Below are 24,985 nucleotides of genomic sequence, written 5' to 3' on the forward strand. Positions count from 1 at the left end.
TATTCCGGTATTCCATTAGTGGCCATTAAATGGCCTGTTATACGTAATACTTATTTTCTATTGTGCACACATAAAACAAAACACTTCTTCAAGTTTTTTTTAGCGGTAACTCCTGTCATTGATTTAGCGCAAAAAGGGAAGGAGTTAGGCTACCTAGACCTACTTCAGGTCGTCTGTCAGGGGACACCCACTACCAAATTTGTCTGTCACATACATTTTTGTGAAGCTTAACACTCGCACATTAATTTTCAATTGGTTTTATCCGGTAACTATTTCAGCTGACCTAGCTCAAGTTAGGGGGGTTACCTACTTTAGGTCGTCTGTCAGGGGACACCCACCACCAAAATTGTCTGTCACATACATTTTTGTGAAGCTTAACACTCACACATTAATTTTCAATTGGTTTTATCCGGTAACTTTTTCAGCTGACCTAGCTCAAGTTAGGGGGGTCACCTACTTTAGGTCGTCTGTCAGGGGACACCCACCACCAAATTTGTCTGTCACATACATTTTTGTGAAGCTTAACACTCACACATTAATTCTCAATTGGTTTTATCCGGTAACTATTTCAGCTGACCTAGCTCAGTTAGGGGGGTCACCTATTTTAGGTCATCTGTCAGGGGACACCCACCACCAAATTTGTCTGTCACATATATTTTTGTAAAGCTTAACACTCACACATTAATTTTCAATTGGTTTTATCCGGTAACTATTTCAGCTGACCTAGCTCAGTTAGGGGGGTCACCTACTTTAGGTCGTCTGTCAGGGGACACCCACCACCAAATTTGTCTGTCACATATATTTTTGTGAAGCTTAACAGTCACCGATTAATAATCAGTTGGTTTTATCTGGTAACTTTTTCAGCTGACCTAGCGCAAATTTTGGGGGGTATAAAACTTGTCTGTCAGAGCCCCCCCACCACCGAAAATGTCTGTCACATACCAGACAATCATCTAGAAACAATTTACTTTAAAACCAACTAAGTTTCAATCGGTAACTATTTCAGCTGACCTAGCACATTTTTTGGGCCATGAAAAATGCCCCCCATTCCCATACCCACCACCGGCGGCCCGGCAGACTTCCAGATTATGAGTACCCACATACCGCCAGACATCGCTGTATGATTAGAAATTGGTAACTTTTTCACCTAGGGTGGACGTCGCGGGCTCCCGGTCTAATGTAGAATACATCGACTGGCTTTATTAATGTTGTTGTTTCATATAACGCTATAAAGCCAAGCGGTTTTTATTTAACCAATCCATGAGGACGTTGTTGCAATGGTGGGCTGTAAAGTATTCTCCTTTCATAGCTTTCAGTGGGTCCTACCCATTTTTTAACATTGATTAAATATCTGTAATCGTTGTGGACAATTTATCTACGATAATGAAATCACTATTCAAACTACGAAATGTTTTACAAATTGTCCAACACCACTGTGTTGTTTCTGGTTTTGATGTTTGATTCCTAACGAAATAAAATATGGTGTCAAGGCTAAGTAGGTTTGAAACAGATTATTTTAGGTTTTGTTAAACAAACAAAAATATGACCAATGTCAATGCTGCAATCGACCTGTAAGTCTTCAAACAATTATTAGTTACCTGCGTCTGACTTGTCGTCTTTGGTAGCTGAACTAGTGAAAGAAAGAAAATATATCGCGGTGTACGCTGTAGCTACGTAAGCAAATGATGCGAAATTAAATACATTTAAAAATAAGGAAAATCCAACGTATTCGTCATTGATTCTTGCAAAGAAATCGGCGATGCAAATGCTGTGGGTATTGTAAAACCTAAAAAGAATACAAGTTAGTTAGAATTCACTAAAAAGCGTAGTTGCTTTCTCTTGTTGTCATCACAAAAATTATATATTCCAGCTGACACAATTGGTCTTTTTGCATTGATTCAACTTCTGCAGCCGTTGTATCAATATAAAAAGGCCAACTTTGCTTGTTTTTACCTTAAATGCAGACACACCGCAGAAGACATCAAAGCCAGCCAATCACGAACGCACCGTACAGTAAAATTCATCATTTTTACATTGATTGAACGTTTGCAGACGTGGATTCAATGTGAAAATGACGAATTTTGCTGACTGGGCGCCAAAAAGTGCTTGAAACGAACAAGAACAAAGTAAGCGCTGATGTCATTCCACAAAAAGAATATTGTTAAACGTGTAGAAGGCCTATTAAAATCTTTTTTTTTTCATTGTAAATCATTATCACAAGTTGAAAGTAAACTTATCAAATCACAATCACAATCAAAGATTGCCTGTATTAAGATTTCATTACCAAGTGTAAAACAATAAGAAACAGCTCCAAACCACGGATTTTTTCTAACGAACAGTGCGCCTAAGCAACCTTACCCGAATCGAGCTCCAATGTTTAAATCGCTTTGATGTACTTTCAGCATATTGTTGACTGCTATGATGTCATCCCACGTTTTAGCCAATTGCGCTTGACGGGACAATTCGTTTAAAACTGATTCGCTCTCGTGCGAATAAAACACTAAAGACTGAATTAAAAAAAGTTTTCCTTCTTCAAAGGAGACCATTCCTTCGAAGAACGGATTGTCCGGCAATAAAGCTCTATCCGGTATATGAGCTCGGAACATAGAAGTTAGTGGCAGGATAGCGATAACGGCTGCTACTATCCAAACGGATACGGATAGGAGAAAAACCAACCAGGAAGGCGGATGTGAAGAAGTTTTGAATGGCTGTGAAAAAAAAAGGTTTAAGTGATTGTTTAATAAAAGTAATTTACTTTTAAGCCGTGATAATTTTTATCCAGATTGATTTAACAACTTTGATGACGTGAACGATTAATTAACTGAAACGTCGATTTATGCAACTATGATTGCTTTATTTGACACAAATTAGAAAATAAGAGTAGATAAATTCTCAGTACAAGGCTATGTAGTATGCTCTACAGTATAAATCCAGAAATAGTCCATGAAATGTTATATTTGAAAAATAACACATTCCAATGCCACAATAAAAAAGCAAAAATCTTGCAGTATACTGCCATACCTTCAATATAGCGTAAAGTCTGAAGGATGTTAGCACCACCATTGTCAGCACTGACGTTTCGCTGGATATGAGTGACGTCACGGCCATCCAAGTGCATGTCGAGCTTGATCGCCAAACCAGCTCTTTGGTGCAGTACGAACCTTTCAGTTGCTCATAGGCTATTCCAACCCCGACCAAATACACACCCATGAGGAAATCCGAAACAGCTAAATTTAGGACAAGTATGTGATTGGCACGCAAGGACGACAACTCTTTAGTGCTGAAGTGGGTTTTGCGTAAAGTCTTGATTTGTTGCACTCCAACAATCTGTTAAAAAATACTACTTTTAGTTTTTTTAATAGTTACACTTTTAAAAGATAAACTCTTAAAAGCTAAGCATGGAGAATATTCTTTGTTTATTTCAAAACAAGTATTGGCGACCTTTAGGCCGATCTAGTGCTTACATTTTCATGCACCAAGGAAATAAGAAAAACAAAGGTTTTCAAAAATCTCGGTATGTAAGAATATTTTGGAATAATTATTACAATTAGTATGAAGAATTGGGGATTTGTAAAAGCATGGTAGTAGCCTATAAGTCAGGTCACGATCGAACGAAAATGGTAGTCAATATGTCCATACAAGAGTTAAACTTCTATTTGCGTTTGATCGTGGCCTTATCCGCCTTAATGATACAATTGTAACTTAAATATTTACCAAATTGCCGGTGATAGCCAGGGTTGCCATGACCCAAACCAGTCCGTACAACAACCTATTCCCAAGCAACTGGGTTTTAGAATGAAATATATAGGAGTTTGTTGAGTTGTCCTCCACACATTCGTCACTGGCATCTGCACAATCAATTCTTCCATTTTTTACCTGAAACCATTTCACAAATAGACTCAAAGCAGTTGTATTATTAACAAAAACAATTGGTTGAATTTTTTGGATTGTGTTAGAATCGAATGTATTAAAGTGCTTTTTAAATCTCACAAATAAAACATTCTCCCTTGCAAAAGCATTAAACATTCTTTATAGAATTTGAAAAATAACGTTGGGCAGCTTTAAAAACATGCCAAAATTTCAACTAGGCCATTATCAAATCAAAACACTGCGTTAAAGCATTTTAATTGAAACGCTGCTCAGGTTCCACACTTCAGGATCGTACGCACAACAAAGCGTTTGCTCAAAAAATCTCCATTGATCAAGAATCTCTATCTTTGAAGTAGCCTATAGCCTACTGACCTTTAAAATCAGATTTAATGTTTAAAAGTTGACCCTGTTATGGCTAATGAGTAAAATTAATAGAGCATTATTGAAATACCTGGCTAAATCGAATAAACTTAACGTCTCCTGTGTGACAATAAAAATGATTTGAGCAGTTCATCTCGTCAGAACCATCTGCACAATCCATAGCAAAATCGCACACGCTAGAGGTCAGCACGCTGTACTGAAAAGAAATCGAAGCTGACCTTGATAGGTGAAAACAAAAGATAACTTGATAGTTGAACAATATTTTTAAATTCTAACATCTACTAGGCCTAGAATATGGAATACTGTTCTCTTTTTAAATGATGGAAAATATTGTTCATTTTAATAAAGATTGTAATCAAATAAATAAAACTCTTTATTTGTAAATGTTTTAATGTAGGCCCATTACTTATGTATCTATACATTAATTGATGTAGGCTATACGTGCTGTTGTACTAAACCAAATGAAAGAAATCTGAATCTTTAAACTGGGGTGGTTCCGAATATTGTTCGATCCAAATTTTACAACACTTCTAAAAAATAAAATTACTTGAAACACCATTTTAAACGATGCATTCTTGAATTTTTATTTCATGCTTATATAGCCCACTCACTGTGGTGATGCCTCTATCTGCGCATACAAATCTATCACAAAACGGAGGCTCATCATCGTCTGGCTGTTCGCATTCCGCAACGCCATTGCAAAGCATTCCCTCTGTTGAATTCTCATCAAACTGCAACGTTTCAAAATTGTTTATCTTTTTAGAGTTGTGGTGGTTACCCTACAATGCCCTACGTCAAACACACGATATGAATTCCACTCTTGTTAACTAAAATCTCAGAAGTTCTATCCAGTCATTGTACGTCATAATAATACTCTAAATGTTTTTAGGTGCAATACTGTATTACTAAAAATGACACAAGTCACATGCAACGTACTGGGGAGCAGGGAATCAGTGTTTCCGTTTTCACGTCTGGACAAATGTAGGCCTGATCCAGGTCTTCAGGCTTCAAACTGTTGGCAAAGCAGTCTATGTCGTATTCATTGCAGGCATTTCCAATAGTGTACGTGCAGTCTTTGTCACATCTATTCGCAAGCAAAAAAGTTATATAATATTGCGAGATGTCTGCATAGGCTATTAAGGTGATGACAATACCGTACCTAGTTATGACTTAATAGCCAAGTGCTCAAGAAAGAAACAGAAATAGTCTCTTTATTATCTTAACTGAGTATGATAAGAAAAGTGAATGAACAAAACCGTATTTAGTCAAACCACCGTAACGTTTAGTCAATATAAAAAGTCTAAGTAAGCTCAAATTAAAATAACCAAGCCCCCTTTAAAGCGACTACGGTAAAGTTTCTAAACGCTCGATCATTTATCTTTCCATCGCTTGTCAATAGACATAGGTTGTATTCAGTGGATAAAGAAATAATACACGAAGAGATGAGTTTCGAACATAAAAAATTTTAACGACGCAGCTGAGTGGTAGCTTGCATTTCAAGGACGTCGCTACGAGAAATGTAAAGAGGAATAACCTCCGAAGTTTTATCTTGCTCCTAACAAAGAGGTGTTTTTTTATACTAAACCAATGTCAATTCGTAGCTTTGCTGTTTTTTTCACCGACTAAAAATAACTGCCAGTCCCAAATTGTTGCATTCCTTAAAAATGTCAGTTTGGTTTAGTCATTGAAGAAAACGACATGTCTGCATAATGCATTCAAGCAAGCAGCTCACAACTAAAGCCAATTCAAAAAAATATTATTTGTACCAGTAGTCAACATTTTAGTAGTCCGTGATAAATGTCTCTGGCTATAGCCATTATAAAATTATTAATATTTACCTGCACTGTTGAGAATCCACAGTATCACTGCATGCTAGAGTGATTCCACAGAAATCAATCCTGCAACAAATAAAAATTTTATTGAAAACGATAAAAGGCGTATTACTTTCGGGTTTGATCTTGCACCCAGGGTCAGTGAGAGGCCTACAGAAAAAGCATTCTACTTGAACTTTGGATGGGAGGTTGGAAGAATACAAAAGCCCAGGACGAATGTTTCTGTGCTAAGTTTATTTGTATCCGTGGCCTAAGGAGCTAAAGTTGTGAGTCTTTGTCTTTAGTGGTTGTTTCAAATGAAGCTTGATTTGGTTTAAAGTGAGTTTTTTGAAAAACCTACGCATTTTGAAAAACCTACGCTCGTATAGACCTACGCATCTCCAGGGAAAAGTTTAGTCAGAGACAATGCTTCTCTTTGTTTTTCTAAACTTGAGTTTAGTCAATCAAGACACGATATAAATTTGGAAACGACCAAATCATTTAAAAAAAACAAACATTTCAAATCAGTTTCAAGACGGAAGCAGACCCGTGAGACACTTTATGTGCTCTCAAAACCAAAAAAAGATAGAATTCTTCTTCGTTTTTGCCCTATTTTCTTGCTCTTCTCTCTTGCTGAATAACATGTTATGAACCTAACCGGCTGCATGAACCAGTTGTGGTTTCAGCAGTAGATTAAAGGCAGACAGTTTTTTATGTGCTTCTCAAATAGAGGTGTGTATTGTACAGCCTAATATAAAAGAAATTGCAGACACCTCGGACGGAATTTCAAAATTTTACTGAAAGATTGCAGCCTATCTTATACACATCTATATAAGACTACGCTGTACAAAATTTTGTCAAAACAAAAACGATTGAAATTTTTTGGTTATAATTTCAACATCTACTGCTCACAAATCTAGTTTTAATTGGATGAATTGCATCAAATGCAAAGTGTACTGTACGCAAACAACCATTATTGGGGCACAACGTACGCAAAAGCGACCCAAACAGGATAAATACGTCAAACAATTTTTTAGGGCCAAGCCCCCTGATTCCTTGCCAATTCGTTTACTTTTTATAACGCGGAGTTTAAGTCCACGTTTAGATCCTCCATTTTTTAAATTGTCTATTTTCGCTTTCAATCTTTGCTTCGATGAAACTCTGGTGCCCCAATAAGTGATTTTAAAGTTTCGTTACTGTTTCGAAACAAGAACTTATATAGCCAATCGTTACAATAATGTCCTTGTCAAGTTAAAAGTATTGAACTTAAAGTATTAGTTTTATGATAAACGAATGAAAGACATCCCTTAACAAAGAATTACTCTGACCAGTCACCTTTCATCAGCTCTGCTGGGACATTGGATGTCTCCATCACAAACTGCGCTTCTGTCGACACAAACTCCATCACCGCAATCAATTTGTCCAAGTGCACACCAGCTTGTTGAACTGCGATGTATTAATTGACAATTCAAACCCAAATAAGTCAGTTATTAAAAGTGCATCCTACTAGTTAGCCATCCTAGTTATTAGAAATGTATCCTACAACCTACCATTAGTTGTTTGGTTGAACAAAAAATTGTGGCTGTGCAACGCCATGATGACAACCTAAGGCTACAGAAAAGCGATCAAAGGTTAAAAAATGTGTTTAGTTTTAACATTGTCAACACGTGGAAGTTAATCAAGCTAATATCACCATTGATTGGTTGGATTGTGCAAAACATCTAGCCAGAAATCAAAAATTAAACTTATACAAAGTAAAATTAGTCAGATCCTCGGAAGTTTATATAATTTGTGTTGGTGTAACAGTAATCCATAAAGTGCTTATTCATGGAGTTATTGGGCCGACAAACAATTCGATCTAGTTAGCTGAAATGCTATGGCAGCACTGCATAGAACTGAAAGAAGAACAAGCAAAACCTTGAAGATGGGCGAACTATATTGCTGCAAACTTCAGGCGGGTAAGAGCAACGAAGACATTCATCCGATAGATCTGGACAATCAATGATGCCATCACACACTGATCTTCGTGAAATCAACATCGATCCATCCCTGCACCGGAAACAAGTCTGTTTTGGTTCCAGAACAAAACTCAAGTTTGCACTGAAATTCATAAAATATTGAAGTGAATATATTATAAAGTTACCTGCTTGAGTTTACAATTATACAATCACTTTCAGAAGACAAGACAGAATGAACGAAAAATAAGTTACTAGAAAAGCTAATAGAATATTAATGCTGCGACCAGCTCTTATTTAATCAAAGCAAGTACCTCCATATGGGCGTCCCGCAAGTACCAACTCGGGAAGCTAAACGTGCTACAACTGTCGCTATAAAATTACAACACGAGAGAAGACAATTCATTCAATCCTGTTTTACATTGATCCAACCTTTATTAAACGTCAAACTGATGTGGCTATAACAGAAATGATGTTACCTTCTGGAACTGATTTATGTTTTCGAATCATATTTTGTTGTTTTGCCAGTAAACAGGATCACCAAGTCTTATTTTCCTTGGTATAAGTAAGACATTATCAGTCATGTACTTATGGTTTAAGTTTGATTCAACTTATAACTTTTCTATAAAGCTGATGCGACCTACAATAGGCTGAATATGCGATTGCAATTACAATGTAGTGTTCTAGACTAAGTATATTGGTGAAAGTAGTCGCCTATATTATTTTTGCCCTTTTCAGAAGCAAAAATGCACTGAAAAATCCATCGTGTTTAAAAGCTTCATCATGATTGCCACATTAGCAAAAGTTTGCTAGAAATTGTCTTCATGTATCTAAATATACATTTTAGAAGCGTGACCTAACGACCCGTCTCCAATCTTTTACCAAATTTAACAATAGTTATAGACTACAAATATTTATTTAAAGAAATCATATTTTGAAAGCTTGAAACAAAATGTGCACAAAGCAAAAAGATTCAAAGCTCACTTGAAATGAATCAGTTTTTGTTTCTCGGGAGAAAAGCATACGTCTTCCCCGCTAGGACAATCCGCCACGTTGTCATATAACAAAGGCTGCGGTACGAGACAGGATTGCTGGAGTCCGGAACACTTGAAACCAACGCCGGCATCAGACGCTGATGTTCGCTGGCCAGGGCAGTCATTGCAGGTATCTTTGTCGCAATAATCGAATCTTGAGGCAAAGTTAGTTCTGTCTTTGGGGCAGCGATAATATTTTGATTGTAATATTCCTGCGTCGCACTTGATAAAGTTTTCCCCCTCGAGAATTCTTGGGAATTCGCAGAAGATTTCTCGTCCACGCTCATTAGTGAATCTAAAAACATTACACATTTTGACTTGCTCAAGGCAGACAGCCCTAGCAGGTATGCCAATAAGTCTTGCCAGTTTTATAATCAAATGGTCATAAAAAGTATCAAGAAAATGAAGTATCTTCTGACAGTTGTCAAATCAACAATAATGCTTGATATGAACGACTCGGTTACATGTCTTGTAATGTAAAGAAATTTATTTTCACACGAGTCAGTTCAATCATATATAGCTAAAAATCGATTTCGATCAGTTAGAAGCTAGATCATCTTCAGTTAAGCTGAAAGCAAGCAGCACAAAAATCAAATGATGAAAGTGCGAAGGAATGAAAAAACGTTTTACTTAGTCAAAGAATTGATGGAAAAACTAACAATCAAAGGCGAAATAAAAGGAAAATGGCACGAAAGAGTATGGTATAAAATTGTACCATCATCAGCATAACCAGAAACACACCAACAATACGAAAAATATTGGTTAAATGACAAAAGGTATAAAGTCTGTGCTTAAACCGATAATGAAGAAAATAATTAACTACATCAAACGATATCCATGAGGTAACCTGACAACTATACCAGCACAAAAATTTTTTTTGTACTGACTAAAATTGCAAGATGTAAAAGTAGATAATATTAGTAGATAATATAATATAAAAGTAATATAATATAAAAGACGGGGAGACCTCTGAACCCTTCGCAATTCGATCTGGTGTGAAACAAGGATGTGTCCTTGCGCCGACTTTGTTTGGGATTTTCTTCTCTCTGTTGCTGAACTTTGCATTCGTTCACTCCACACAAGGAGTCCACTTACACACCCGCAGTGATGGGAAGCTGTTCAACCTGGCCCGACTGAGAGCCAAGACAAAGGTTCGTACAGTGCTGATCAGAGAACTGTTATTTGCCGACGACGCAGCACTGTCAGCACACGTCGAGCACGAGCTGCAGCAGTTGCTCAACCAGTTTGCACACGCCTGTAAAGAACTTGCACTGACCATCAGTATCAAGAAAACAGTAGTCATGGGCCAAGATGTCCCCAAGCCACCTGTCATCACCATAGGACCAGAAGTGCTCGAAGTGACAGACCACTTCACCTACCTTGGTTCAACGGTCACCAGCAACCTGTCCTTAGATAAGGAAATCGACAGACGGATAGCCAGGGCTGCAGGAGTGATGACTCAACTCGGGGCGAGAGTGTGAGACAATAATCTTTTGACACTTAACACAAAACTCAAAGTGTACCGTGCATGTGTTCTTAGTACTCTGCTGTACTGTAGTAAGTCCTGGACCACTTATGCCAGACAAGAAAACCGCCTTAAACGCTTTCACCTTCGTTGCTTGAGGCGCATTCTTGGTATTTCCTGGAAGGACAGAATAACCAACACCACTGTTCTGGAACGTTCTTGCTCCCTGAGCATGCACCTTTTCCTCTGCCAGCGACGTCTACGCTGGTTGGGGCATGTATCCAGAATGAAGGATGGGCGCATTCCAAAGGACATTCTGTACAGTAAACTTGCCACAGGGAAACGCCCAGTAGGACGACCTGCATTGCGTTACAGAGACATTTGCAAACGCGACCTGAAGCTAACTGACATAGACCCTGCCAGCTGGGAACTGATCGCAGCAAACCGCAACAGATGGCGCCACGAAGTCAGTGCGGGTCTAGCAAAGGGTTAGTCGAGGCGGAGGAAGCAACTAGAGCAAAGAAGACAAAGAAGAAAAGAGAGACAGCAGCCTCAGAACTCCTCTGATTTCATATGTCCAAACTGTGGACGAGACTGCCACGCCAGGATTGGACTTCAGAGCCACATGAGAAGCTGCCGTACCCAGAGTGCTACCATCATCTGAAAAGATGGAAGGATGCCTTCTACCTACTACAACAGACTGTACCTATAAGATAAATTCAAATGCAGAACTGTAAAAAAAACAACGCGCCCGGCTCAATATCACGCGGCGCCGGTTCGACTCTCGGGGTGTGCGCTTGAGCAACGCATTTCAGGACTGCTCTCCATTCAGCGGCACCTAGTGAACGGAATAATTCCCCGGCAGATGCACTTCAACAGTGGGAAAACTTCACTCTGCCAATCTCGGTAACCGGCCCTGCGTCAAGAGCCTCTACAAGTATCCGAAACTACCAGGAATAACCTATCAAGGCTTTGTCAGTCCGAGGATAAAGATTCCAAACCAAACCAACCAAACCAACTCTTACGTAAAGCGATTGCCATATTACCCTGTTGGCTGTAAATATGCAAGCTTGATAAAAAAAGTTTCTAAATATGGAAAAAACACTTTTGAAGCAGTTGACCACCCAAGCAGAATTCAGGTTAAAAGTTCAAAAGAAAAAAAATCTCGAGATTTTTGAAGCAATTCTTCTCAGTTAGAAAATCAGTCTTCTTATTTTAACGTTTTCAGATGTTAAATCAATGTAAAGGAAACTGATTATCCGACTGACTAGGAACTGCTAAGAACAGTATTCCAAGGCGTACTCCTTCCGCACAATTACGTGCAATGAACACTATGACACTGTTTTGCGTCAATAGAAAATATATTTTCTCTTGAAGTCATTTAGAAGGCAGCCGTAGCTCGACCCCGAAATTTGACTCCAATGTAACCCGACCTGCGAAATAAGTTATTTTTGGCTGTGCACAATCTCTGGTAGCTGTCAATGTAAAGCGTCCAAGTTTGTTGATTCTTCAAATTGCAATAATTAAGAAAGCAAGTGGCTACAAGTTCCTACATAACCAATAGCCATTTCTGAACTTTATACATAAACGGAATGACTTTTTATTGGATGCTACCCAGCTAACAAAAGCTTAGTTGCTTAAATTTTAACATCTGGTTACGTTGAAGGGACCCAAAAAACAACAAGTGAATGCTGAATAATAGTCACCAATTTTAAGAAAACAGTTGTGAATTTCGCAATCTCAAATGACTGGAACAGTTGATCAGTCAACCCACTCAAGCCTACCTAAATAAACTTCTGATAGAAGTTCATGAAAGACTCACTGTGTATCCCATCGCATGCAATTAATTTTCTACAAAGTTTGTTATGTAACCTTTTTCGCGATTTGAAGCAGTGTTAGCCTACCTCGTTTGAGGTTTCAATACCCAATTTAGACTGTTTTTTAATAGAGTACTTAGAAGTAAATCTTAACTACATTTCGACTGACAATTTTTTGTTTGTTTGGTTTGTTTTAAACCTTTATCCTCGGACTGACAAGCCTTGATAGATTATTCCTGACAGTTTCCCATATTTGTAGAGGCTCTTGAAGCTGGACCGGTTACCGAGATTGGTAAATCAGCGTCGCATGATTTTGAGACGGGCACTTTAGCCACCGAGCTAACGGCACGAACAGACTCTTTATTTGAACAGGTTATCTACATGTAACTTCACCGTAAAAACAAGTGCTAGCTTGGGTGGGGCGTCGATCTTAAAACGACCCACCAGTGCATCAGGATTAGAGATGTAAATGCAAAAAAAACGAACAGTTTTTTTTAAAAAAAAACGTGTTTTTTTTCAAAAAAAACTTGAGCCAAAAAAAACACTCGTTTTTTGGTTTTTTTTGTTTTTTTTGTTTTTTTTCATATTTTTCTGAAAAAGTTGCAATTTTTTTGCAATTTACAGCTTAGTTTCATTATAGTGCTCTTGAAAAACATTAAATTACTAAAAATAGTTTTATTGGTGTGCTGAAATTCCTAAGTGTTTGTGTTTGGCAGCATATGTTCTTGCATAGTCCTATGAGGACCTATGTTGTTTCGCTTTCTTCTTCATTCTCTGGCATGTTTGTGGCAGTAGGCCTGACAAACATTGAATTAATGAAATTTGATACATGACATAATGTAGATGAGTTAATTTCTTTTTCCTTTTATGGAAGTTAGCCTATGATGTTAGTATACTGTGGTACTGGTTATTCTTGTACACACTCAATGGGTTGACGAAATTTTGACAAAACAAGGTGGCAGTATTCAGTACACACATTTACCTTGTTTGTGGACGTGGTAATTTACTAATGCAAGCTATTGCCAATAGCTTGTTTAAACATGTTTTGTAACTGATAGCTTGCCAACGATGTATATGCTTTATAAATGTTGAAACAGAAGTATTCTTTTCGTGTGTTGTAAGATCTTGGATTGGACACTTCGTCATTGATGCTTCTTGCAGATTATTTGGGACATATAATGCAAGAGACCTTATCACTGATATTTTTAGCTGTCAAAAGTTAGTGCATTTGTCAGAAAAGGTTTAGGTTAATGTTCCTTTCAAATGCCCACCACCCATGTTGACTATTGCTAGTAACTACCATTCTACCAACCTTGAATGAAGAAATTTTTCCTTTAAAGTGGAGTTTTTCAGCACTGCTCAGTGCTCAGTGTTCACATAGTGAATAAATGCTTTATAATGCTTTTCCTGACAAGAATAAAGTTTTACCCATATTCCCACAATGCAGGATAAAGATACAAAACAAACATCAAAGATGAAAACTTATTTTATTTGAGAACTAGGTCTACTGTTTTTTGAGATAAAAAGAAATTGACCTCTTGTCATTACGCACCAATAAAACCATGATGCAAACTTTAATTTTTTTTATTGGGCAGAGGAAAGATTGACGAAAAGTTAGGCAAAAACAAAAAAAGTGCTAAAGTCTCAAAGTTCTGCAAACTAGTTCAAATTGGATGGATTAAGTGCAACCAATAACCATACTTCTTTTAAACATGTCTATGACAGCACAATGGTGTGATTAAGGGAAAACAAACATGACTATGACGTCACAAAGGATTATTGAATCTCTTCAGGGAAAATAAAAAAACATCAAAACGTTTCCATCTTTCACTACATTTAAATGTGATTTGGGCTAAAAGTTGGGACTTTAGCACTACACTGCTTTTGCCAAACTTGTCATCAATCTTTCTTCTACCCAATTATTTTTTTTTTTAATTTACGCACCATGGTTTTATTGGTGCGTAACGACAAGAGGTTAATTTCTTTGTAGCTCAAAAAGTAGTAGCCAAAACTTGTTTTAATATTCATAAACAGATAGCCCACCCCATAAAACATGGGGGTAGAGCTAAAACTTATGTAAATATGTTGAGCGGTTCTTGAGATATGGCCGTTTTTCTATTGCTCCTTATCTATAAAGCCACTTAGTGGCTAAGGTTATTTCACTTATAACTCGAGAACCGCTTGTGTGATTTTCATCACGTTTGCACCAAATGCACATCAACTGGAACAATCTCTTGACGTTGTACTGGTAATGGTGTGGTGTGCTGGTGAAAAGTGCCTTTGTGAAGTAGAGAAACAGGACCCTGACCACCTGGTCCTAACGTAACATGCCCATTAACCAAAATCCCAGGTGGCTTCGAAACTGTACACGAGTGTGGTACTGCATTTAACAACTGGCTGAACCAAATTACAGACAATACTTGAGATGTGCCAACCATAGGACACTGTGTTACTATTTGAGACGATGAGAAACCTTTATGGCTCGTGTGTTGAGACTTGAGAGACATATTGTCTCATTTGAAAGATGTTATACGAGTTATGAGACTATTTTTTTGTTGAAAGAGACGCTATTGCAATGAGTTTACCCTAATTGCTGCATATTGTGACATTTAATAAAAAAAAAGGTAAAAAAAACAAAAAAAACAAAAAAAACGAATAAAAAACAAAAAAAACGATAAAAAACAAAAAAAACGAGCTCGTTTTTTTTTAAAACAAAAAAAACCGTTTTTTTACATCTCTAATCAGGATACGTCGTTTAACATTTCTGAACCAAACGAATTCTGCATCATGCTGGTCGTGTAAGCACAAATATATAGGCTACTGTATTTGAATAAAAAAATAATAATGTAGCTTAACAACATTTCCCATAAATACCTTGCCACAAGCAAAAAACTTTCATTTGCATGATCTTGGCAGCTTACAATTCCACCGCAGAGAGGTTTGAATTGTTCCTTTGTGCAGTTTGCTGAAAAAAAAGTGACAAAATCAATTTTCTGTTTTTACGTTGGTGACTGCGAAAAACTTACAGAATTTTCATGACAGAAAAATATTAACTCACTATTTTACAGTAGCCTACTTTTTTAGATTATGTCTCTGTTTGCTGAAGAGTGTAGACTACTAGTGTGATTGCTATGACCAACGAACTATCATTAAAAAGTTATTGCAAGTTTCCGGTGTAGCTGTATTTTGTACGCTACAAACATAGCTATTAATCGCATACCGTACTCTCAACATACTGAGATTCCCATTTTTACCAAACCTTCTTTGAATCTGTCGCATTTATGGACTACGTATTCTTATTTGTTGTAAATTTCTCGATCAATTTATTTATTTAAATAAATGCAGTCATGGCTATGATAAGTAGGCTACGTACTTTTGTAATCTAATTCTAAATCTTCAAGCAATAGCTGTGTTAAATACAGCTTGGTTTGGACAAAGACCTATCTAAATATTTATCACTTTACGCATAACATTGCATATACTGCTTACACCAATTAACTTAGTTATGTAGGTTAAGTTGACATAACTAAGTTACTTACTGATTTTTTCGCTGTACTGAGAATCATCTTTCCCACAAAGACCAGCTGTCGAAACTTGAAAAAGAAAAGTAAAAACAACAATACAAAAACAAAAAATTCTCATTGCATTTTAAATTCAGTGATCGCCGTAAACATCGATTTCAATATAACGTATGTTCGGTTTGTATCTAAAGGGAGTTTCATGAGAAATATGAATACAACAAAAAAAGAAAAAAGACGCGAATAAAGTGATTTTATTCTTGTGTAACCTTTCACGACAATTGTATCAACTTCTATGAGTTTTACGCTCTTTCCTGTTGCGTCATCAATGCATGAAAGAATGCTTTAACTTATTTTGTAATATTTGCACCCTGTAAACATCATAGCAATTTGAAGACACATCATTATAATGTTTGGTTGTCCAGTCAATCTGTATCCAAAACATTTGTTATCCAACGGGTTTATGACTCTGCAACACATGCAGCGGTGCATACAACCAAGGCCTATGAGAGGGGAGTACGGAGGGTACGGCGTACCCTTGAGGGCCCAGAACTGTGATTGTTTGGGGCCCGAAATTGTGATTTTATAGTTTACACGCAAAAATATTTGGATAAAACCATCCCAAACGACTAAGTTCAAGCATAAAAGTTGTTATTCTTTAGTCCCGGGGGGCCCGTAATGTAGAAAATGGGTCTGGAAAGGTAATTGCATAGCATCTTTTCACATATAAACTATATTCACATTTTCACATATAAACAGTCCGTTTGCTTGCCCCTCTAACCCTTTCTTTGCCCCCCTAGTTTGAAACTAGGTGAGCAATTTTTAAGACTTAATTTTTGTTTAAGTTAGATCCAAGTTAAAGAATGAACAGCGAAATGGAAAGCTTCAGCATAGCCTACATTTAGAACTTATGAGCCTACCTTTGACCTTACTTATAATATCCATATAAAGTTCCATTCAAGCAGATTAATTATCAATTTGTGTTGTGACTTGAGTACCTCAAATTTTGTGTGAGATTCTAAATGTCTGAATTACCGAAGTTTTTTTTCCTGATTTTCATCAAAATAAAATAGGCTACCAGCTCTTTAGAATCATCTAATTCTGCAAAGATTCAACTCATTGTAATATCTTAGCAGTTGTGTTTTATATAGGCTATTATCATAATTGTTTCTATTTACTTTATTACAAGAGACATCTGCAACTAAAGGTTGCTAGATTAAATTTCATTACATTATTATTTACAAAATATTGTGGGCGAGGATGAATATAGGAATCTATTATATTTATGAGTTTCAAAAGTTTAGTCTAGGTATAATACCGTATGCCTTTTTACCCACAATTTGTCTGAGAAATCTACAATTTTAAGCTTAGGCCTACATGTTTTACACTCTGGATAAAATACCCTTTTTCTCATCATTTACGCGCAAAAAGTGCCTTTTTTAACATAACTCTCGCGCTAAAAGTGCCCTTTTTTGAAAATTTGCCCACCTAGTCCCAATTTGTGAAAAGATGCTATGGGTAATTGAATGCATTGCGATGCCAAAAGTTGTAATTTAATACTTTATGTGTAAAAATGTTTTGTTAAAGACACCCTAAATTAAATCATAAAAGTTGCTTAGCCTATTCTCCTGTCCGGGGGGGGGGGGGGGGGGGAAGGGAAGGGGCGGGACATAGTGTAGTAAAAGCAAGGTTGAAAAAACCCGGGCTTATTTTAAAAAGCCCGACCCGCTAAGTTGTTTTTTTTTAAAAGCACGGGTATTTTTAAGGCTTTTTGTGTTTTTTAAAAACTATTTCAAAAAAGTAATTCCACGTTTGTTTCACTTCAAAATGAATTTCGGAGCAGGAGCCGGAGTGAATACTTTCGGAGCAGGAGCGCAGCAGGAGTAAAAAAAGTGACTTCATTCACCTTTGCTAGGCATGTGGTGAATGCAAAAGTTAATGAAGAAAAGTTATTGGTCAGATGATTAATTTTATTCACCTGTTGCTTAATTTTGATTGATTAAAGTTGCTTAAAGTTGCTTAAAGTTGCTTAAAGTTGCTTAACCTGATGATTAATTTTATTCACCTGTTGCAGTATCCACACATAATACATTTTACGGTATCGTTTGTTTTATCCGATTTTGTTGAATATGTGTGTTTATACTCGCAACAAATAAAATGTCAATCAGTTAATCAATCAATTGTGTTTTAACAAGATGTTATATTTGAGCCTTGGTAGAGAACTAGAGTAGGCTACCAGATACATATAACACTCGATCAGTAGCCTAACGTTAACGGATTTAACATTTTTTATTACAAAAAAAACTACTAAATCCAACGTTTTCAACATCACATAGTGTCCTCAGCAGGATTAATTATAGGCTACATCTAAGAGAAATAAATAAATGAATTTGAAAATTTTACATTAAAGCTGTACAAGCGACACCTCTCAACAGCACCATCAACAACTGACACACAAATTCAATGGAGGATAGTAGGATACACAAATTGGCGAGGGACAGGTCACATGATATGCAAAACACTAAATAATAGTTTTATTGCAGCCTGATACTATTATTGCGCACAGATGTCCAATTCTGCAGTAGAATGTTGTATGGTGTGCAATATGCCTACCCAAACATCACGCGTTTTGCCCATAAAAAAGGAGGTCTGGAGTAAGTGGGGGGCCCCGGAATGACTTTTCGTACCCTTAGTGAAAAATTCTCTCAGAGGCCCTGCATATAACACAAGACTCTCTCCTATAAAATGTTGGAAAAAATACCTTTAACTCAAGTTTTAACGTTTTATTTTTTCTCTTGTATTTTAAATGGAAAAATCGTCATTTCCGTAGAGTGGCAATTGACTAGTAGATGATTGTCTCGTTGTCTCCCTGTTGGTATGGGAACTTGTGTAGCTTTTGCATTGTATATATTACTTGCCAGCGCCGAATTAACTATAGTAGCAGATGTAGCAGCTGCTACTGGCCTCGCGCTTCACAAGGCCCGCGCTTGGCGAGCAAAACATTTTTTTTTTGCAAAAAATGTCGGACATGGCAAGTAATTTTTGGCTTGCAAACTGGAATGGCATAGGTCCATAGGAGAACATTATAATAATTGTAGGAATAAATTACTAGTCCCAACGTTTTTTTGGAATAGCTTACTCGATTGCTTCCAGGCAACTCAAGCCTCTCTTCAACCAAAGCAGCAAAATCTCAACATTGCTTTAGCGTTGTGTGCCTCTTTGGCAGGATCTCTACAGACTTTCAGAGAACAATTCGCTAAGTTTGAGTCAGAGGCGCAGAAGCTGACTCAAGGGCCGAATTAACGATTTACCGACCAGCAAGCACAAGAATTGTCCAAAATCGAAGGCGCGAGGAGGATGTAGGCGGCGGCCGTTCAGTTCCAGATGCAATGTATCAATCACCTAAAGACAGGTTCCGGATGGAAGTTTTCCTTGTAGGCTACTATTGGACAGCCTACAATCTGCGCTGGAGCAACGTCGCAAGGCATAGCCTACACCCAAGTGAACACACGGTTTAGTTTTTTGAGAAATCTGCATGACCTAACACCTGCGCAGATCCAAGAAAGTGCTGACAGACTCCCAAGATTTGGAAGACGGATTGAAAGATGAACTACCTCAGCTTTCAGAATTCGTAAAACACATTGCTATTGATTGCTCCTCTCCAGAACTCAACTATTTCACTTTGATTTAGAAAACAATATTGACATCACGTTTCCTAACATTGACAATTTGTTGCGCATTTATCTATGTATGATGGTAACTAATTATACTAGAGAGAGATGATTTTCAAAATTGAAGTTGATTAAAAACTATCTGCGAAACACGATGGGGCAAGAGCGGCTACCGGTACACTATGTAACTCTTTTGAATATTGAAAATGACATTCTGAAGTCACTGAACTCATTTGAAATAATTGTCAAATTTGCAGAGATCAAAATGCGTCGAAAAGACCTTTGAATGATATTGTTGAAGTGTTATATTTCTCCTTGCAAATAAAACATTACATTAGACTTTTGTTATTTTTGTTGTTGTAGAATGTAGATCAAATCTATAAAGTATTCAATTACTTCCCGGTCATTATTATCTGTACATCAAATGAATCTGCTACAGGCCCCGCACTTGGTTAATCCGGCACTGTTACTTGCATTTATTTCAAACATGTACTATGTTCCTGTTACTGACTTGATTGATTGAACTCATATCCTCTTAAATCACAGTTCTTTGTTCATTTCTTCAAGGTAGCTTCAGATAGGTGTAACTTGATTGGAAGGAATGAATTTTTTTTTTGAGAGAAACTATTTTTTTTTCGTGAAGTATCGGGGATTTTAGCAGGCATGGAGGAACCATGTTGAAAGTGGGTGGGCCCAGAAGCGCAGCAGTCAAAGTCAATCCAACTTATTAAATACAGTAATTAAATTGCTCTATTGTTGTAAACAAATTCTTTGCAGATTTCATCTACACTTAGTTCATCCAAATACACTTGATGGACAATTGGACATGGCAATGAAATTGAGTCTAAAAGCAGTCGTCGTGCTTCAGAGCCATGTCTTAAGCGGCGTAGCGAGCTAAACGATCTTTCAGCTTCTGCAAAAAAGAAGGGCCATTGACCAATAGCAACCTTACAAGTTTTCCACACTGCCACCGGCATACAGCTCTTTGACAATAGGTTTGTTTAAGTCCCATTAACTTGTTTCGAACATCGCACACATACTCGATCGGCCCAAATTTCTGATGGAAGTTATTGCTTGAATCTTGGCCCAAAATTTTCACGTCGAAGCATATCGTTCCAACGCTGTAATAGCACTGTCGTTGACTGTGCCAGATATTAAAATTTCTTCAAGCATTTGGTGAGTTTTAATTCCTTCGCCATTGAAGCGGTGGGTGAGGCCTTGCACTATGGCTATGCTGTCAACAGATGCATAGAACTGCCTTCTGAATCAAGAGCGAATCCGCAGAAGTAAGTTACTGTTCCAATCAATGAACCAACAAAAGATATCAAACACTTCAAAAGATAAACAATACGTTATAGTTTTTCTGACCTCGAATACCTTTTGAACATTCTTGGCGATTTGCAATGACAATTTAAAGTTTAATGCGATAGCTGCGCTTGGCAAACATAGGCTATCAATGACTGCATCATACTCGAGTACAATATCCTTGTTTAAATACATCTGAGCTAGACCATCCAAACGTCATGGTCGTGCGATAATAAATTTTCAGGTACCGTACTTTTTAGTGTACTGAAACATCGCTCATTGGAGGCCCCCCGCGCTAGGATGAATCATACAAGCAATTATTTCTTGAGCTACAACTTTTTTTTTTTTTTGCAAAATTTGTCATTTATTTACCTGATTATTAGTGGGGGCATCGCCTTTATCCTCCCCCCTAAACACGCTACTGCATAGCGCATTGTGATGCGTATATTTTTGACAGGATGCATAGTTTGGCGCCGTCTTGCGAGTCGGAGTTTCAAGCAAAAAACTCAAAAGTTGTACAACAAAATAAAAAAATAAAAAAAACACAAAAGTAAAAAAAATTAAAAATTAAATTTTTATCTCTACATTAGTGGGGGAAGGGGGGTAATTTTTGAATTAGTTACCCTCAATTCCAATTGGTGGGGAGGTAATAACCCCCCGAACCCCCTCTAACGGAATCCATGTAAATTACTAATATGAATTAGGCTATTCTCCAGCCCCAGAAGTCGTTAGTCTGACCTGTGCAATGTGCAAGCAGTTGTGATTGGACATGCTAGCCTACATCAGCCTTAAGCTACATCATCTACATTCTACATGGTAGTGTGTTGTATTCAGTAGCGTAACCAAGGGGGAGGGAGGGGGTTGGGGGTTACAACCGCCCCTTTGGCACGTGTGTGACGTCACGATATTGAGAATGATGCTTTCAGTCTTTATGTCTCTAAAACAAGGTTTGCCTAATTTTAAACGAAACTGCATTAAAAGAGCGAATTTTGCCAATACCAAACATTCAAATATCTCAGCCAGAAATTAGCAACAAGAAAACATAGAGACTTAATTAGCTCTGTTACCAAAAAATGCCCAAGAAAACATGATCTTATCCTTTTGCTATGCCACCGGACAGCACCATTTTACAGAAATATTTATACCAACATTTTTGTTGAAAATGCTCCCAGAATGCACCAAATTCAAAGTATTTTTTCAAAATTTTCTGGGGTGGCCTTCCAGACCCCCCGCCACTGGGTGTTGCCTTTGTCAAACACGCCGTCGGGCTTCGCCCGTCGGTCATCAAACCCCCCCCCCCTTTCAAAATTCCTGGCTACGCTACTGGTCGTATTGTAGACTAATCAATTGTGTGTTCAATTGTTGGCAAAGGATTGATTTAAAAGGGTACCGGTAACAAGGATTACATAAATAAAATATTTTTGAGTTCAAATTTTGAAAGTATTTATTTAAGACTACAAAGTTATGGCACTGTACTGTATTTGCCCATTCACTTCAGTAAGACAAGTTAATTAGGTACCGTACCGTACAGTATCTGTATCTTATATATTTGCTGTGATTAACTTGAAGTACCGTACCCAACTACCCATCCTTTATTGGATTCTATGAATAAGAGTAGGCTACTGATGAAGCCGCCTTTACGACGCAAAAAGCTCTACTAATAAATTTTATTTAGCTGCCAAAACTGCTTGTTTTATTTGCCTATTTTATTTGTTTGACTGCACGTTTAAACATAGATTCTAATGAAATTCTCCAATTTTCGCAACAACGACAAGCCAAAACGGGTGTAATCATAGCCTACGTCAAAGGAGGAAATCGACTAAAAAACAAAAATATGAAGTAAAATAAGCAAATAGCAGCAAACCAAGCTTTACTTGGTTGTAACTTGGTTGTGGTTAATTATCCAAATCATCCATGCCAGTTTGGCATAGCTGCCAAATAAGTTGCTACTTTGTGTGTTTAAAGAAATCTTCACTCTGATATCAGGGGAAATTTTTTTTGAAATCGGACCACATATGACCAGTGTTTGAATTATGGCTGATTTAGAGTTCGTTCAAGCGTGAAATTTCATAAAAATATTCCACAACCAATATTAAACTTTTGTAACTCAGATTTGATTTAACAGAAATCATTTATTTTTGGCAGTTTTATTTGGTTTTATACTTTGACCTGTGCTTGACAAGTCAGTAGCCTATTGTCAAAAAAATATTGAGCAACATTAAATCACTCAACCGAAACAAAACATAATGAATGTGTTTGAAAATCAGGCTTGCCAGATTGGCCCTTTTGGGGCCAAATTTGTGAAATTTGGCCCTTTTTAGAGGTAGTTGGCCCCAAAAAAAATTGTTTGGCCCGTTGGCCCTTTGTTTTCAATATTTGGTTCTTTTTGGAAGCAGTTGACACATACTATCAAACTAGCTATTTAAATAAATGTCTTTCGGAAATTGAGACTGAAAAGTGTTATTAGGATTTTTTGGACAGTGTTTAGCTGACAATGTTTATGCCAATGCCAAAGATTCGAGTGGAAACACTGTAGAAGATGAAGATTTGGAAATGTTCTTGTAGAATGTAGACTGTGTTGTTGTAATGTTGTAACGTTATTATGTATTATTAGCAACCTTACGGTACATTATTGAATAATTTGGCTCTTTTTTACCCAGTTTGGCCCTTTTTTCGACATTTTTTGGCTCTTTTTCTCAAAAGCTGTCTGACAACCATAGCCGTACGAGCCAGGGGGGGCAGCCGCCCCCCCTTGTTGTTTCAAAACGTCGCGAATTTGGGCAAAATCTTGAAATTATTAGGGCAAAAATTGCTATATAAAAAGCTACAAAATTGCATGAATTAAGAAAAACTATAAATTAATATCTTTTACCTATCAAACTAAGTAGGGTCTGCAGGGGTAAAATGGGTACCTGGAGTAAAACGGGTAATTATATTATTTTAATGAGTGCATCATTTGTTGTTGTTAAAATGTAGAGCTGCTTTCAGTGATAGTTATTTATACCAACTGCTATAATTTAGCACAAAAAAAAGTGAGAAGAAGAGTTTAACTAATCCATTTATTGATTTTGAAGTATTTTTTGTGCAAGACGCTTATTTGGGTATTGTTTGAAACTTTTATGCTTCTTGGAAAGTTCAATAGTAGGCATCAAAATATTGTATTGATCACATTTAGAAGGTGTTAGACCATCTTTCTGTCAATATTTTTTGCTTTCCAAGCACAGTTTACTTGGAAATCAGTATTTGTAGAATACGGGGTAAAATGGGTATGCTTATGATACTTTGCAAGAAGAAGTGCCACGGACCTACAAAAAGATTTGTAGGAAGTGATTTTGAAGATTTGTGGGAAGTGGGCTTCATACATTTGATCCTACTAAAGTACACCTCGAATTGTAACAGCACTCAAGAGTTGAATCTTCTTCAGCAATCATCTCAGTCTCCAAGAAAGCTGCTTCGACAATCCATCATTAATACAATTACTCCTCCTGCATTAGCTGAAATGTAAGGTGCTCTAGCCAACTCCAAATGGAAGAGAAAACGAGTACAGGTCAAGACTAGGAAAGTATTGACTGCAGATACTGCTGAGAAATGCCTATTTATGGAAGAACAACAAAGAAAGAATAAAAAATTGCAGTGGCAAGGAAACAGAAGTCGAATGAAGCTTGTTCCAGTCATCAATTAGGAGAGTCTGAGGATGATATAACTCATTGCATCACATGTAATAGCCAGTTGGAGATGGATACCTCAGAAAATAAAGAAAATTGGGTTGCATGTGATGTGTGTGATGAATGGACCTGTGTCTCTTGTCTTCTTTCTGACTTTAACATAGACACATACCGGTAGTGCATTTGCAGCCAATGCCACCAATAAACTTCTTGTCATTTGTATGGCAGTATTGTGTTTGTGTTGATATTTGATGTTAAATAACTTGTTACTGTATTATTTTGTATGCTTGTGTTTGTAGTTCTTTTTCCATGGTCTTCATTTTTCTATAATACAACAATAAAACAAGTAATACTGAGTATATGTATGATATACCCATTTTACCCCGAGGCTTGGCTAAAATGGGTACCAAAATGCAGGTTCAAAATGATAGGCCTACAAGGTATATAAGTGAATATTTTTGAATATCATAAATATGACATATTCTACACATAT

General features: G+C 37.1%; 2 protein-coding genes and 1 long non-coding RNA gene across 3 annotated transcripts in view; 2 read left to right on the forward strand and 1 right to left on the reverse strand.

Moving 5' to 3' along the window:
- Positions 1–2,580: 2,580 nt before the first annotated feature.
- LOC145782404 (uncharacterized) lies at positions 2,581–3,226 on the reverse strand. The gene is made up of 2 exons (XR_014290831.1): positions 3,022–3,226; positions 2,581–2,708 (listed from the first exon to the last, which is right to left on the reverse strand). It is a non-coding gene; the product is annotated as an uncharacterized LOC145782404 (long non-coding RNA).
- A 6,508-nt stretch (positions 3,227–9,734) lies between these two features.
- Positions 9,735–10,532, forward strand: LOC145782405 (uncharacterized). Its single transcript, XM_082594185.1, has 2 exons — positions 9,735–9,747; positions 10,009–10,532. The coding sequence occupies exons 1-2, from the start codon at positions 9,735–9,737 to the stop codon at positions 10,530–10,532; spliced, it is 537 nt and encodes a 178-aa protein (XP_082450311.1).
- Positions 10,533–10,802: 270 nt separating this feature from the next.
- The window catches only part of LOC145782406 (heparan sulfate 2-O-sulfotransferase 1-like), a 74,944-nt gene continuing 60,761 nt past the window's right edge, over positions 10,803–24,985 (forward strand). Inside the window, exons 1-2 of the mRNA XM_082594186.1 lie at positions 10,803–11,004; positions 12,593–12,705. Of these exons, the coding sequence (XP_082450312.1) occupies positions 10,803–11,004; positions 12,593–12,705 (315 nt within the window). The remainder of the gene's footprint in view (positions 11,005–12,592; positions 12,706–24,985) is intronic.

This window comes from Aplidium turbinatum, chromosome 13 (genome assembly GCF_918807975.1).
Source record: "Aplidium turbinatum chromosome 13, kaAplTurb1.1, whole genome shotgun sequence".
Classification (NCBI taxonomy): Eukaryota; Metazoa; Chordata; class Ascidiacea; order Aplousobranchia; family Polyclinidae; genus Aplidium; species Aplidium turbinatum.